General features: G+C 36.0%; 1 protein-coding gene across 1 annotated transcript in view; it reads left to right on the top strand.

Moving 5' to 3' along the window:
- LOC137006452 (kelch-like protein 29) overlaps nucleotides 1–16,462 on the top strand; it is a 472,167-nt gene that overhangs the window by 349,332 nt on the left and 106,373 nt on the right. Inside the window, exons 9-10 of the mRNA XM_067367229.1 lie at nucleotides 6,423–6,605; nucleotides 9,848–10,028. Coding sequence (XP_067223330.1) covers nucleotides 6,423–6,605; nucleotides 9,848–10,028 — 364 coding nt within the window. The remainder of the gene's footprint in view (nucleotides 1–6,422; nucleotides 6,606–9,847; nucleotides 10,029–16,462) is intronic.

Raw genomic sequence — 16,462 nt, 5'->3', positions numbered from 1 at the left:
TGGAGGATGGACATGCAGCGATTAAACACTTTAATTTCATTCTAAAACTCATAATTATGTTTATTTATGTTAATTATTATGCTGTCATTTTGCTGGTAATGTAGCACACGCGTCATTTTGTCTGTTCTGTATACTGCTTTTTGTAATGTTTTAAATAAATGATTGTGACTAACGTACATTTATCTGCCTGTTACACTACGTATATTGTCAAAATGGTTATGCTTAAGGTTATAGGGTGGAGTAGGGAGCTTAAAATTATTCTTTTTATACAACAGTATATCAACTAAGATAACAGTCACATATATCTATATTGTGTTTTTATTTTTGTGAAGTGGCTAAAAAGTGGTCATGTTTAGGTATAAGGGGTGAGTTAGGGGCTCAAAGATATCTATATAATAGTAAAATATATTTGCATAAAAATATTATAATTTTTATATAAAATATATCATTTAAATATCGGGATTCATATATATTTTTATATCCTGTAACTGAAAGGTATACTTTGCATATGGCAAATAAATGGTAAATTTACAAATTGCAGTTTGTACATAATTTATAAAGAAGATCTGCAAATGCTATGTAACACATTTACAAGTGATGAATAGTTTACACTTTAGAATAGGGGATGCAGAAAGTGTTATAAATGACTTGTATACATTTACAAATAATTTGTAACTGGTAAGAAAGGTTTACAAATGATATATAACACATTTACAAGTGATGAATAGTTTACACTTCAGAATAGGGGATGCAGAAAGCTTTGTATATGATTTATTCATGCATTTACACATCTATAACAGGTGTTGAACACTTTGTAGTGTGTACTGCAGTGTAAGTGCTGACTGGTGAGGGTATAGACAGCTGTCTCCTCTGTCACACATGGAGTGTTTAACTCTGTGCACCTGATGTGAGCTTCAGTGGGAGGTAAAAATGGTTCAGAGGTTGACTTCATCACTACATCCCACACACAGAACACAAGTCTGTGCTGATGAGTGAAAGTATTTAATATAATCCACTGGAAACACCTGACTGTAAGGCATTTAAAAATGTTTATCCACTTCAAAACAAATACATTACTCTTCTTAAAAATAGTGCTTTAGCATACCTGCATGTTTGTGCTTTTGAACACTGACCAGCTTACAACTTCATCAATAAATCATATACTGATCATTTAGTAATGGTTTGTTCAACGTTTGTTCATGATTAACAATTGTTTACTGAGATAATGATACTAAAACAATTTGTCATAAATACTTAATTTATTATAAGTGATAAATAATGTATCAACTAATAACTTATACACCATCTACTAATGATCTGTTTGATTTATTTGATTAACTTACAACACATTTATAAGTTGTTAGCTGTTAACACTTATTAATCATTTATGAACGTAAAGCCATATTTTGTAAATGATTTGTTCATAATTAACAAATAAATTATAAATGACTTATAACTAAATTAATAAAACATTCATAAAATATTAGTATATCACTGATCAATCATTTATAAATGTATATTCATGTTTTGTAAATGATTTGTTAATCATTAACAAATAATTAATAAATTACTTAGAACTGAACGTTATTATAAAGTGTTACCATTTTCATCCTACAAAGAGAAACAAAGCAAGTTGACGTTTAGTCACTGGTTTGATTTACTGACACTCAGACAAAGAACATCTGACTACATGAATCATTACATTTCAGATCAGGCATTAGAATTAACACTGTTACTAACATGTTGTTGCGTTACTGTCAAGTCCAGGCACTGCACAATCTTTTGTAATACTCAACTGCATGTTTATTGCTTGGTAGCTCGATCTGGTTTAGCACCATATATATTACTTATGTGTGATTCGGTGGGCGGGGCTAAAAGTAGGCGTTGATTTTCTTTTGCAGAGACGTGCTTGCTGCCCTTTGACGTCATAGACCCCCACTTTGTAAATCCTGTCGTTTTCCTGGTCTAGTGTCAATTAAAGCTTTTATTGGACTAACAAGGAAATTTTCAGCTCTAAAACTTACAGGATATTCTTATAGTATGATGACCTCTTATATGTCAAAAGCTCAAGAAAAATTTGATTTCTCATGTCATGACCCCTTTAAAAAAAATAAAAAAATAAAGAAAATAAATAAATAAATCTTAATAACTCCAAACTTTTCCTGTAATGTTATTTTGGAGTAAAACAGGATGTTCAACCGGAAAGAAAATGTAGTATGTGGTGGGGCTAATTTTGAAATTAAGTTGCTCATGAAAAGTCAGGGATTTGTGATAAAAAAATATTGCATTTGAATGAAAGAGCACTAATGATTCATTCACAGTAAAGACTCATGTGTTAAGAAAGTAAATAGAGTCACTTCTGATTTCATGAAGTATTTAAATGCTACAAAGAAGAGCAGCCTCTATTCTAATGAGGTTTAAAGGTGTGTTTTCTCTTAGAAGATCTTTTGCTCTTTTGTTTTATGCACCGAAACTTGATGCTAAAAGGATTTTGGGAAAAATCTAAATCCAGAAAGCTCCTTGAATTCTTTTCATGTCATAATCCATTGCTCTAATCTGGAGAGGGGCAGAGGTGGGGCGGCAGTGCTGGACCTCCTGCTGCTTGAGTCTCTAATGCCACAGTCAGCAGGAAGGAGTTGGCCGCAGCAGGGTCCCTCGCTCAGCAGAAGAGCATGGACCCCGGGCCGGATCCATGCATTAACACATGCATGCAGGGCGAGATGAGAGAGCTGCTCTCATATAAGGGGAATTGTTGCTGCAGATATCTGCTGGAGGACGCTGATGGCAGAACATGAACAGGGCTGTCATGTGGTCTTTGATTGATGCTTCTTCTGTGATGTAGTACCATGCAGTGAGTGTTTGTGGAAAAAGGGGGTTTTGTTTGCAGGAAAAAAGGGGATGGAATGTGTTTTCTGTACTGTTGTGAAGTAGGAACACAACCTGCAGTCGTGCAGCTGAAAGAGCTGCCACAAGAGCAGATGTTCATGCCAGTCAAATGCTTTTTTTTATCTCAGGAAATGCCTGTGAACCCGAGCTTGAGCATCAACATCACGTTGTTGTTTGCGTCACATTACAGCATAGTGTTTTTAAGCGTACATGCATCTTATTTACTAGCATTCACTGCAGCACATGATATGTGCCCCGGTATAGACCTGTGTCATGAATATTTAAATGATGTTACTGTCATTATTTTTTAGCAGAAATTGCTCTCCTTTTTATGCAAATTCTACCTTATCCACAACAGTCAGTTGCTGTTTTTACAGCCTGCATAAAAGTAAAACTCCTTCCCCACCATTGACAGAATTTTCCGGCAATCCATGTTTTCACTGTTATATGGTAGGGGGCGCTATTATGCATCTTCTGAAAGAGTACATAATCTCTGCATCGAAACACAGCCGAAGAGGCAGAAAGAAGTGATATAAGCATTGCTTATGCACATGTAAAATAATGTGATCAAACACGAAACAGCTTATAAATAAAAACTGACTAACTTTAACAAATGAAATGTCGACCCATAAAGAGGTATAGGACTGTGCATGGTTTAGGGGGCGTTTATGGAATTGATCTACTACTCTGTTTTGATCATTGTTCTGAATCCAATCCAGATTAACTTTTGAAAAAAAATTGATTTTCTCATGAATGTATGAAGCTAGAATAAAGTGCTTTTTTTTTTTTTTTTTTTGGTTTGTTTAAAAGCAGAGGCTCTGCCCTTTTAGGGAATCAGATTCTAAAACAAGATAGATGACTCATTGAAACACATTGTTGGTGAATCCGCCCAGAGAGATTTATACAGTATGTGCTACGAGTCATTGTTCATTTTATTGAATCACTATGTTCAAAAGAATTACACAGAGACAATAAATGTCCCCAGACATAATTCATTTCTGTATTTTCAGGAGCCCTTGAAATCACAGGCAAGAGTATTTCTTCTTCTTTCTTTTTTCTCTTCTTTTTTAAGCATACAATGACATTTAATGTTCTGCCGTTACAGAGGCCTGACCCTTTCTGCCCTGATCCACTGTTTCTTTTATTTATTTATTTTTCCAAGACGATGTATGTCATGAATTTTAATTTGGATGATAAGATCTTGTTGGGTACTTTAAGCTCACACAAAGTAACGGAGCCTGAAGCCCTTTTTTATGCCAGTGAATCTGTACTTTCCCTTAAATAGAAATACACTTTTTGATATTTTTGTCAAGGCAAACTTTGCTGATAACACTGTGAATCTTTCCTGGCACTCAGTGTTTAGTTACGCCTCATATTTATTTTTATTTTTTTAGCAGGGAACATTTGTTATCTCCCCCAAATTGTCTTTCTTTTTTTCTTTTTCTTTTTTTTTTGACTCAAATGCTCTATTGTATTTTCCTTATGATGTCCCTTTTATATATGAAATGTCTTCTCTCTATCTCTTCTCTCTATGTCTTCTCTCTCATTATAATGATTCCATCTCCATTTTCTTTTGTCTTTTTTTTGTGTGTTTCTGTGTCAAAATAAAACAAATTACAGTATGAAAGGCCCATGATGTGGCATAAGCAGTCAGTGTGGAGACTTCATGTGCTGTAGAGAGGAAAACGCATTCATAATTCATAAAACAGTTTCTGTTTGTAGATAATTCCACTCTGAACAAAAACTGCTCCACTAAATGTATTGTTTTGCTGTTGACCTTGCATGTTAAAACTATACATTTCATCACCGCCTGCTTCGTATTTACAGCTTTAAGCTCTAGTTATTTCATGTGCACTTGTAAACCATTGCACATCATGTTGGTTTTGACTGGTCACCCATCATGCTCTTTTAAAAATAAAGGTTCCTAAAGGAGGTTTTTGCAGCAATGCCATAGAAGAACCATTTTTAGTTCCCCAAAGAATCTTTCAGTTGTTTACATGAACACCTTTTGTTTAATGTAAAGTGTATATGTCACAAGCTTCAAATAGGAACTGATTTTTTGTTTTGTTTTGTTTTTACATGCGCACACTGCACAAATATACAGAGTTTTCCACTGTTTGCACATACTGTTGTCCTAAATTGTTTATTTTCATTGATTTCGGGTCCTAAATAGTGACATGCTTATATTTAACAAGCAGTAAAATTGACCCTTTCCGCTCCCAAAACAAGCTGTCTGTGGATGAGAATCAGAAACGAGGACTGGTGGGAAGTTGTTCTGCTCCACTTCACAGACAATGAGTGGAAGGAGAAGTTTAGAACATGACAGTCATTTATCAAAATCTTGTTCCTTGCTTCATACTTCATTATGGCATTTCTACATCATTGCACATGCGCAGTACTTTCCAGTTTCGGTTTTTGATTTGATTTTGATTTGATTTGACAAGTTTACAATCTGTACAAAATAGCAAGTATCCCATACCCTTTAAAAAACTGTCGAGGATAAAAACAGAATAAAGCCAATGGCTTATTTCCATTTCGGTCCTTGTTGTTATTTAAAACATATACAAATGTGACATAGGCAATATCTCCTAACCAATATTAATTAAAATAAAAAAAAATAAAAAAAAACACATTCACCATAAAATACAAATAATAATCACATTAAACACACAACAAACCTAATTAAAATCTGATAAAGTGTTTCCATGTCATCTCGATCGGATTACAAAAGGTTTAAACCAACACAATCTTACAATCCAAATGAAATTTTTATCAGATTTGGCCAATTCATTCCGATTGACGTTGTTACATGTGCCTTTTTTTTCTGTTCCGACTGCTAGTAGTCCAATTACAATCAGATTATTAGGGTCCATGTAAATGCAGCTAATGAAAAGTTCTTAAAATAACCTTTTTGGGGGGCCTTTTTTTATTTTATTTTATTTTATTTTATTTTATTTTATTTTATTTTATTTTATTTTATTTTATTTTATTTTATTTTATTTTATTTTATTTTATTTATTTTATTTTATTTTATTTTATTTTATTTTAATAATCTAAAGAACCTTTTTTTTTTTTACTATAAATAATCTTTTGTGCAGTGGAATGGTTCCATGGATGTTAAAGGTTTGTGGAACCATCAATGCCAATAAAGAACCATTATTTTTAAGAGTGGGGTCAAGCCGGTTTACCTGCCACAATAACCAACACTACCCATCTAAAACATTCTTGAAATTTGATCTATAGCCAGTTGCATAAACTGCTTAGATGTTAAACTGCTTAGAATTCTTAAAAATTAGTCATATTTATTTATTTTTTTTCTTCAAGACTTGTCATCACTTTTTTAAGTAAGTTACATAAAAAGATTTGAATCCGAAAATGAAGACTGATTAGCCCTAACTAATTGCTAGTTTAGACTAGTTCTTAACTTAGTGCTATGTTATGCAACTAGCCTCAGGTCCAAACAGGTCTGAGCAGTGGCTTTCAACAGGTTATTTTAGTGAATGTCAAGGTGTTTGTTTCTCCGTCCATCCCTGCAGGTGTCGCTGAGGTGATCGTGCTGGTGGGTGGGCGGCAGGTCATCGGTATGAACCAGCGCTCGCTGACAGCCGTCACTTGTTTCAACCCTCAGAACAACAAGTGGTACCCCCTGGCCAGCTTGCCTTTCTACAACCGCGAGTTCTTCTCCGTCATATCGGCGGGGGATAATATCTACCTGTCAGGTAATCAAACCGACAGTATGTCACTTGCAGTTTGGTGGCCTCCTGCAGGTGTCTGCTTTTATATTTAGCACTGCACGCTCTGAGGGATGATTTGAAGGCAGATGGCTGTTCTTCGTCTCTGTCTTTACGACTGGCTGCTTGTCAAATTATGATGTTAAATATCCCAGAAATCAAGCAAGATAAAATCAATAGTGCAGGAAAGACGATACTTTTAAAGATGTAACAGCAATTTGTTAGTGAAAACTGTAAATGATTAGTTGGTGCATAACATGTCCATAGACATCAAGATTTTTAGATTTAATTTATGTAATGGCATAATGGAAAGTATATTGCCATGTTCACACAGCAGTAGAATATGATTGTCAGTCCTGAGTCCATAATATGGTTATGTTCAAACATAGTATGTGTCACGGTCACTGTCATGTTCTGTGTGTTTTGGTTTTCATTCATCACATGTGCTCCTTTGTTCTGTGTTCCCACCACTCGTCAGTCATGGACAGTCATGCACTAATCATCACAGCTGTTTGACATTTCAGTTAATCATCTGTGTATATAAGTTCAGTTCAGTTGGTGTGTCTTTGTCTGGTCTCGTATGTTCATAGTGTTGTGTTGTGTTCCTGCCTTGATCAATATATACCCGTTATCAAGTATAGACTTATTGATGTGTATCTTCTTCGTCGTGTGTTTATACACAACCTGCACGTTACCATATGGTTATTTATGGGAGTGACAACCATATTCTGTAACCAAACTCACACTTGGAAATTTTCTGGACTCACAACCACATTTTCGAAAAACGCGCATGTGAATGGAACCGCACTGAAAAAGTAGTTTGTCATGCCATACAGTGCCCAACACAAATGCGTGTCTACCGTGTGTTGCAGGTTTTCATGTGTGTATTCGGTAACTTACAGTGATTGAGATGTGAGCTGTGTGTCATCTGAAGGTTTTAGATCCAGTTACTATTCTCCACCAGAGATGTTCTCATCAGTTTTGTGACATGACGTGCATATTTTTGTGTCCAAGTGCATTATTTTCCTTTGAAAAGTTCATGACATATATCACTTTGTTCTATAAAACCCATGTAGTTTGAAAATATTTAGTCTGAATTCATTTTTAGTACATTTAAATAATACATATTATTTTATGTTTTGTTATCTTAAATCCCCAAAATGTCAGGTGGTGCAACTGTCCGAACAAATGAACAGACTAAGAAAACTCTTTAAAATGGAGTCTTAATAATAAAAAGATTTAAAAACTAAATACTGTGGCATCATTTAGGTTTGAAAACTTTCATATAAACAAATTTGTATAAATATCATAAATGTCAGGGTGGCACAACTGCAAACATGGCTCTTTTATTATGAATTGACAAGGTAATAACTTTTTTGAAGCTTTGATTGTCAATGACCTGTTTGTGTGACTCAAATGCTGTATATAAAAGCTGCTGTTGTTAAAGATGATTTGACGAATTAATTTGCGGCTCATTTGACTGTTGTTGTTTCAAAAGTGATAGAACATTTCAGTTTTATGGATGTCGACATCTTTTATATTACATTGATCACTGTTGCTATGGTAACTGGTAAGAAAATATGGGCTTGACTCCCGTTGCACGTTCATACAGATAGTATGAACATCAACAGCTGCAGATGGTATGGCAACAGCGTTCTAGCATTCTTGCGCATGTGCGACTTTAAACGGATAGTTCATTCAAGGGAAAGCTGATTTGCTGTAGTCATTAATACAAGACAGATTACTGTAGATAAGTAATAATAATAATAATAATAATAATAATTCATTAAATTATCTATTATGCCTTCCTCTTTATTTTTGCGTTCTTTAGCTACGGGAATTAACACCGTTGCCATTACATCAGCAGCTGTCCCTAGTATTCGTACGCGTTTTAAACTGCGAGAGGTATGGAGATAGAATTGTTCCAATATTCCAGATAAATAGATTGTGATCCGCAAATACATTTAAAGAGATTCACAAAAAATAATCATATGCACAAATAAATAGAATGAGATCCACAAATATATGAAGAATTTCAAAAAATGAATTAAATTCACAAATAAATCAAATTAGATTTGCTAATAAAAAACATTCACAAATATGTTATGGTCATTTTCAAATGGCACATCAAATATAATAGTTTGGCTTGGCTTGAGACACAGTCTAATGAAATCTACATTTTAAACATCTTTTTACTTTACCAATGTTTAAGAGCCCTATCTGAACCAACGCAGGACGAGACCACCCACGATTGTACAGCAAAATGTGATTGTTTGTAGCAATAACGTGCCACGATTGGTAAGCGCAATGTGGCCATTATCTGATTGGCTTGAGTAGTCGGTGGGTGGAGTTGACCTATTTGTGGATTTGTCTGCAGTCTTGATGCTAGAACTGGTTCAGAATCCACAAATGCGTGAGGTGATTCACAAATGCACAGGAAGACATCCACAAATGCGCAGAAACTGATTCACAAATGTTCAGGTGGTGATTCAGAAATGAATGCCCAGCAGAATTGTGCTTGTGACATAAAAACATATTTGTGAATTTGTGCACTGCCATTATAAAGCTTAGGAGCATCAGGGTGACTATTAATAAACTAAAAAAAGCAAAATATAGTTTAAAAATGATTAGCATGTCACATTACATAAACTTATCAAGTGTTTAAAACAACACCAAGTTTGAACATTAGTGCCAAAACATTTATATAGAGTTAAATTGATTCATGTATATTTTATAAATTATTTATATTATATTTATTTAAAAAAAATATTTATATTTAATTGTTTATTATTATTATTATTATTATTATTATTATTATTATCATCGCATTTAATATTTATTATATGCATATTCCATGTAAATATATTATAATATTTTTATAGTTCATTTGCTGCCTTAAATTATGAAGTATAATCAAATTCAACTATTTTTTTTTTTCAAATCTTGTCTAGTTGAATCTCATTTAACTCATATAAAATCAAGTTGGAAAAAGTTATTTTGTTAAATTAAAGCCATATCATGTCGTCACTAAAACAGTCTTTTTTTTTTTTTTGAACCCTTTTTTTTTTTTTTAACCGGCTAAAGCTGAATCCCTAAGAGAGAGGGAGATGTGAGTGTGAAGTGTTTTTTATGCATCTTTTCTCTTTAGATCTGTATTAATGAAGGTGTAGTGTTGGAGGGTATAAATGGATACTTCAGCACTCATTTGTTTGGGCTTGTACCCTCTTTAGGTGGCATTGAGTCGGGAGTCACGCTGGCAGACGTGTGGTGCTACATGTCCCTGCTGGATAATTGGAATCTTGTGTCTCGGATGACAGTCCCGCGGTGCCGGCACAACAGCGTGGTTTATGACGGCAAGCTTTACGCCATCGGAGGCCTTGGAGTGGCCGGAAACCTGGATAATGTGGAAAGGTACCTGGTGTTTGAATTAAACATTTCATTAGAAGCCATTAGGTGTTTCAGTTAAACGTGTGATCAGCTCTTTCTGTGCTGGGAGCCAATCTAATAATTGGATCTCTGCTGAAGTATGGAGGGAGTATTTTGCTGGCAGGTGACTGTGGCACAGATGCATCGAGTAGATTGGATCAGGTTTCGCTGCCATGGACTGTAGCTATAATCGACCGTTACACAGAGGTCGAGACACAGTCACTCGCTTTAAAAAGAACAGAATGCAAAAGCGATAAGGGACGATATTGTAAACACAAACCAGATTAATATTTGAAGACTGTTTCACAGTTGGTCATATTGAAATAATCCCATTTTCTCATGCAGTATCACTCTTATGACATGAATAATCAATTTGAATTCATTCTTCTGGCACTAACATCCAATTTCCATCTCACTGCCTTTCTCTCCTTATTCTAGTCTCATAGGTTCCATATTCTAGACTTGCATAGCCAGACTTTTTTGAGCTCCACGGCTTATTTTGGGCCTAAAAACTATTTCATTACTCCAGGTCTTTCTTTTTGTTTTTTTTAAACAAATACCCACTTAGATAGGAAAGACTGCCTGACATGTAAAATGATTTTATTATACATTCTATATATATTTATATATTTTTTTTATTTATTTATTTATTTATTTTATACAACAGTTCTTTCTGGTTCTTGAATCTAATTGGCTGAGAGCCGTGCAATAGTGATAACAGCACTCCTACCTTTTCACCATTTGTATCACTCCACGGTCATGGCAGCCAAGCAGATTGAATTGTAAAGGGACATAGTGGTAATAGGAGGATTTTTTATTTATTTATTTATTTATTTTTCAAATCTTTTGCGTTTACCACGCAAAGATATTTGTGTTCCCTCGCAAATATATTTGCATTCCCTCACAAAACTTTTGTGAATGTGAAAGAGACTCAAAATACTCAGTCAATGTTGCACATACAATTAAAAGTTATACACCATTTTAATCTGTGGAATATCTTCTTTTATTTGTGTTCACTCAGAGTAAAAACAAAATGTTGTGCTTTTTGCAAAATAAAGAAAACTAACATGATGCGTGATCTGTCGTCTCCCTCTGAATGCTATTCAGATGGAAATTCTGAGGCAATACATGCATACATCGTCTCAATCGTGTATTTATTGTCTTTAAAAGTGTTAACCTGCATATTATAGTGATATCTGTTAGCCTCTGTTGGTTCCTGGTATGTCACATGACCTGTTCTGTTCTTAGATGAATTTGTGGACTAAATGTGCACAAAGCGCCCTCCGGCTGCAAGTATGAATTAAAAACACAGTATCCAGCGCTCATAGTGATGACAATAAATACTGAATAAATATTACTCCTCTGTATAGAAAATTGACATAAACATATGAGAATCCATCAATATTTCTCCAAATGTGGATGCTTTTAAGCTAAAATTTTAAGCTATATGAAATGCCATAGAGGTAACATTATTGTTCAGACACTTTGCATCACAGAAATACATTATATTTTAAAGTATATAATAGAATACCATTATTTTAAATTGTAATAATATTTCACAGTATTGCTGTTTTTTCTGTATGTTTGATATACACCATGATGAGCTTGAGACATGATCACAGAGGGTTATTTTCACAGCCTACCTGACTGAAAGGCCTCATTATTTATGCAGGTCACAACAGTTTATTATGCGATTCTTTTGTCTTCTCAGGTGTAAAGAGAGAAGTCAGTGAAGAGAGAAGTCTGAAGGGACCATCTGAAAAGTGCAAAATCCAAAACCCTTTTGGTCATTTTATATTATGAAAAATGGCCAATTTCATTTCACTCAATTGTCACCAAATTCAATTCATACATCACTGCTCTCCTGCTGGTTATGGGTACTACAACACTTTGTTTGGCAAGTAGCACATAAAGGCCTTCTTAACACAGATGATGTTGGTACACAGCTTACATACAACAGCTTTTGCATGATAATTGCTTACTGAATTTGATGGCATTACAATTGATTTAATACTTTTACAGTACAACCAGCAGGAGAGCAGAGATGTATAAACTGAATTTGGCGACAGTACAGTGTGTTACAGTGAAGTTATTGAGTAAGTTTTAAGTTATTAAGTGCTTGAGTATTTTTCATAATATAAAATGAGCAAAAGGGTTTTGGGCACTTTCAGATGGTCCCTTCAGACTTGTCTCTCTGCCGCCTGCTCATAGAGACCAATTTATTATAAAGCACATTTGAGGAAAATTGGGTTGTTGTAACTCGTTGTCTAGGTTACTATGATTGGAAGTAGCTGCATTTGTGTTTTAACAACGTTTAGATCACGAGTTATTGATCCGGGAAGTTCAAATCAGTGAATATATTGCCAACTTTACTGAACTCCTTGACTTAGACACTGACTGCATTATATTTGAGGCCAACAAGTTCAAACTCTACGGGCCGTGCATTATTTGTGTGCATTATTAATGTATGGAACTAACTGAAACACTACTGCAAGCCAGCGGGACATTAAAGAGGAAGTGTTTGTCCAAGCTCACAGCAAGGGAACGATAATATCTTTGCGAGGGAACGCAAATATCTTGGCGTGGGAATACAAAAGTTTTGCGAGAGAAAGCAAATGCCTTTAGGGGCTCTGTAGAATTGGGCTATGTTAAAGGTAATTAAGGTTATAGGTGGTCAGAGTTATTGGCACCCCTGGTAAGTATGATCAAAGATGACTGTAAAAATAAATCTGCATTGTTTATCCTTTTGATCTTTAATTCATAAAATTAGCAAAAATCTAACCTTTCATTGAAGGAAAAGAATTGAAAGTGGGTGGAAAATCACATTATGAAATAAATGTTTTTCTCCAAAACATGTTGGCCACAATTATTGGCACCCTTTTATTCAATACTTTTTGCAACCTCCTTTTGCTAAGATAACAGCTCTGAGTTCCCTTTCATGGGAACTATCGCCGCTACGTCGAATGGCGTGATGGGAACCCTCTGCATTTTGTGTTCGTGAAGCACCTCTGTATCCAACCAATGAGGAAACGTGACGTCAGAGGCGGGTGACATCATGGACCAGGAAACTATAAAGCATACCCAGAACAAAGAACGCTAGCTTTTGTTGTCTTCAGCAAGCACTCTCTGTATCTTGTGTGTCTTATTTGGTGTTGTTTGTCTTATCACATATAAATAATCACGATCTATTCGTCTGAGGACAAGAGTATCTCACACCAATCCATATATTTATATATAAAAAAGACACGTATTATGGCGAGAAACAGCAGTGAAGTGGGAGTGAGTATGCCCAGGCAGCTCTCGAGGGAGCCGTCTGTGTGCACTGTAAAAACTCACTCTCCGGACACTGTGCTCCAGTGTTCCCCGTGGATCGGGTCCCGCTTCTGCTGAGGCAGGCCGGAGGCTCCATTCGTGGGTTTCACAAATGGATCTGACAGAGGGGTTAGAGATGGGCGCTGCCCTTTCTCTGCCTTCACCTGCCAGGTTCAGTGCCGTCTCCCAGGTGGAAGCACACTCTGCGGTTTCTTCCCCCGGGTTGAGGCACCGATATTCACATGTCCAGCTCTGAGAAGGTGGATATTATGTTATCGATCTGAGGATCGCCACCTCACAGTCACACACATATCGTGTTTCAAGATAACACGTTTATAACAAATCAATCATAAACAGCAGTTTGATTTTTCCCCTGTGCTATACTACAAAGCGAGTTGGGATACACACGATTTATGTGTCATTTGCTGGGAGTCGAGCATGCACGTCAGCTCACAACTGACAGTGACAGTCTTCATTCATAAAAATGTCCCGAAGAAAAGTATGCACTAGCGGGAGTTTTGTAGCTCCACTCCTGTTGGCTTTATTCTTGAGGGAATAAAAGCCTAATGCAAAGCTCGGATCTCGCAATTGCTGAGGCAGCGCATGGATTGAGTTTTCATTAAAGAATATAGCTCAGATCTCGCACTTGCCAAGGCAGCGCGTGGATCGGGTTTTCATTAAAGAATATATGGCTCGGATCTCGCGTTGCAGAGGCTGCGCATGTATCACATGTCCGTAATTATGCATGCATGTGTATGTATATATATGTATATATATATTTATATATTAAGGGATCTGAGCAGACAGGAGTTTTTTTATTTTTTTATTACGAGCTATAATTCTTTTTTGTATTCTAAATATATTCAGTCTGTTCAAAAATATATATTTATTAGTGCTGGGCAACGATTAAATATTTTAATCGCGATTAATCGCATGATTTGCATGCACAAAATTCAATAATGAAATCAAAAGTAGTGTATTGCGTAATTTTATTCTTTCAAAGTACTGCTGTATGAACAAAAGTGCAATAGAGAATACGAACCGACGTCACACCTCGTTGCATGCCGGAGCGGCGCCACCATTTTGACAGGATCACCCTCTATTACTCGTACTGAAATTAATACGGATTCTTGTTTACCTTTTGTTTTGTTTCTGCCATTAAGTGGAACGTTAACATTTTTAATGGTATCGTTTGCATGGAATAGAAGCTATTTTATCGCATCGCATGATCATTTTATTTATTTTTTCACTGAAGTTTTGTAGGATTTCGTTTACAGTGTTGATCTGTTTACCGTGTTGCACGCTGGGCGCTCACTGCTGCTTCAGCCATCGTATGAATATCATCGTATGAATATCCAAATAAATCCCCAAAAAAAATGTAATTAACACACTGAGAAAAGTCGATTCATTTATTTGTTGGAAACGTTTAAATGATGCTTAACCGAGCATATTGAGTAGGCCTACAATTGTTGTCATTGTAATTCCCCTTTTCCATGATCACAGATGAGGAGAATCAGCGGACAGGCGGACACGAACACACTGTATTTTTATATTTATTTTAACAAATGACAACCACACTAAGCTACCTTTATAAAACCGTTATGAAGAAAATTTATAAAATGGTTACATTTTAAGTGATACTGAAAGTTTATATTTTGGTGTCATCCGTTTTTCTGCATGTGCTTTATTTGTAAATAGAATTTGGTATCTTTAATATCAGTCTAAGTGCATTAAGCGTTTGCTTGAGATGACATGAGAGGAAACCGTTTAAGATATAAACGTGCTGCATTCATATTTTGGGCTCATTTGTGTATTTCCACACAGTATGCTTTAATAAACATGTACAGAATTATTGGTCACATGAAGCTTTTTGTTAAGCATTTGAATGTCCCCGTCAAGTTTTGCTAATTCACGAGTGCAGTGAGAGTCAGACTCGCAAAGGTAATGTTAATTATTAAACCAAACGAAATCAAAACGTTCAAAAACACTTAGCAATGTGAGTCTTTTATTGAGTGATAAGCAGTGGGTACCTTTTTCCATTTTTCTGTCCGCACCAGATATTTTCTTTTTCGCGCTGTAGCTCTCTTAGGCACACAACAAATGCTTTCATTGGTTGAGACGCGTGATGACGCTCATCCCAAGCAGCCAGTATCCTACTGATAAACATCCCACCCCTCCTGTGACACATGGTTTGTGTTGTATTCGGTTGTAGTCTATCTATGTGTATTCAAACGCAGTGAGCAAAGGACTTTCAAAATAAAAAGTACGTTAACGCGTGATAAACCAATTGTCGGCGTTAATTAATTAATGCGTTAACGCGATAAAAACGCGTTAACTTGCCCAGCCCTAATATTTATATAAGAACTGGCTGCATTTAATTTGAGGATTAAATGAAATATTGAATACATTAAATTCTGAGGAATTTAAAAGAAAATAAAGGAGACCCTTCTGCTAACCCTGCCACCCAGTGTGCTTCAGGGCGCAGCAGTCTCCACCGATCCTCCGAGGAGGGCCGGTCATCACTTGATTCAGCTGTTCCTTGCCGGTTCACCGCTTCAGGGCGCCGAGTCAAGTGCTCAAAAAACACCAGAGGCCAGTCTCGAGAGACTGGTTCCCTTTGTAAATAAGGCAGAATGGAAACTTCTCCCAAATATTTCAAAATGGGTGCTGCTCACAATAGAAAAGGGTTACAAATTCGGGTCTCGCCCTCCCCAGTTTAATGGGGTCCTTCCCACAGTGGTGGCCCCGAGCAGTCTCTGGTAATGGAACAGGAGGTTATGACGCTCTTGCAAAAAGGAGCTATAGAAGGGGTTCTCCTCCCAGCAAGCTGTCAGGGTTTTACAACCTATACTTCAGTGTTCCAAAGAAGGATGGAGGTTTATCCCACAGATAAGGTCCGAGAACTGGTTTGTTGTGATAGACCTGAAAGTCCAGCGCTGGCTCCATTAAGACTCCAGGGCATCCACGTGCTGAACTATATCGACGATTGGTTGATATTAGCTCAAACAGAACAGTTGGCAGTTTAACATCGAGATGTTGTTCTGTCGCACATGAAAAAGCTTGTGCTGAGGCTCAATGCCAAAAAGAATGTGCTGGTTCCGAGTCAG

This window comes from Chanodichthys erythropterus, chromosome 18, assembly GCF_024489055.1.
Source record: "Chanodichthys erythropterus isolate Z2021 chromosome 18, ASM2448905v1, whole genome shotgun sequence".
NCBI classification, from domain to species: domain Eukaryota; kingdom Metazoa; phylum Chordata; class Actinopteri; order Cypriniformes; family Xenocyprididae; genus Chanodichthys; species Chanodichthys erythropterus.
The sequence above is the reverse complement of the archived record's forward strand: the minus strand, read 5'-3'. Positions and strand labels throughout refer to the sequence as shown.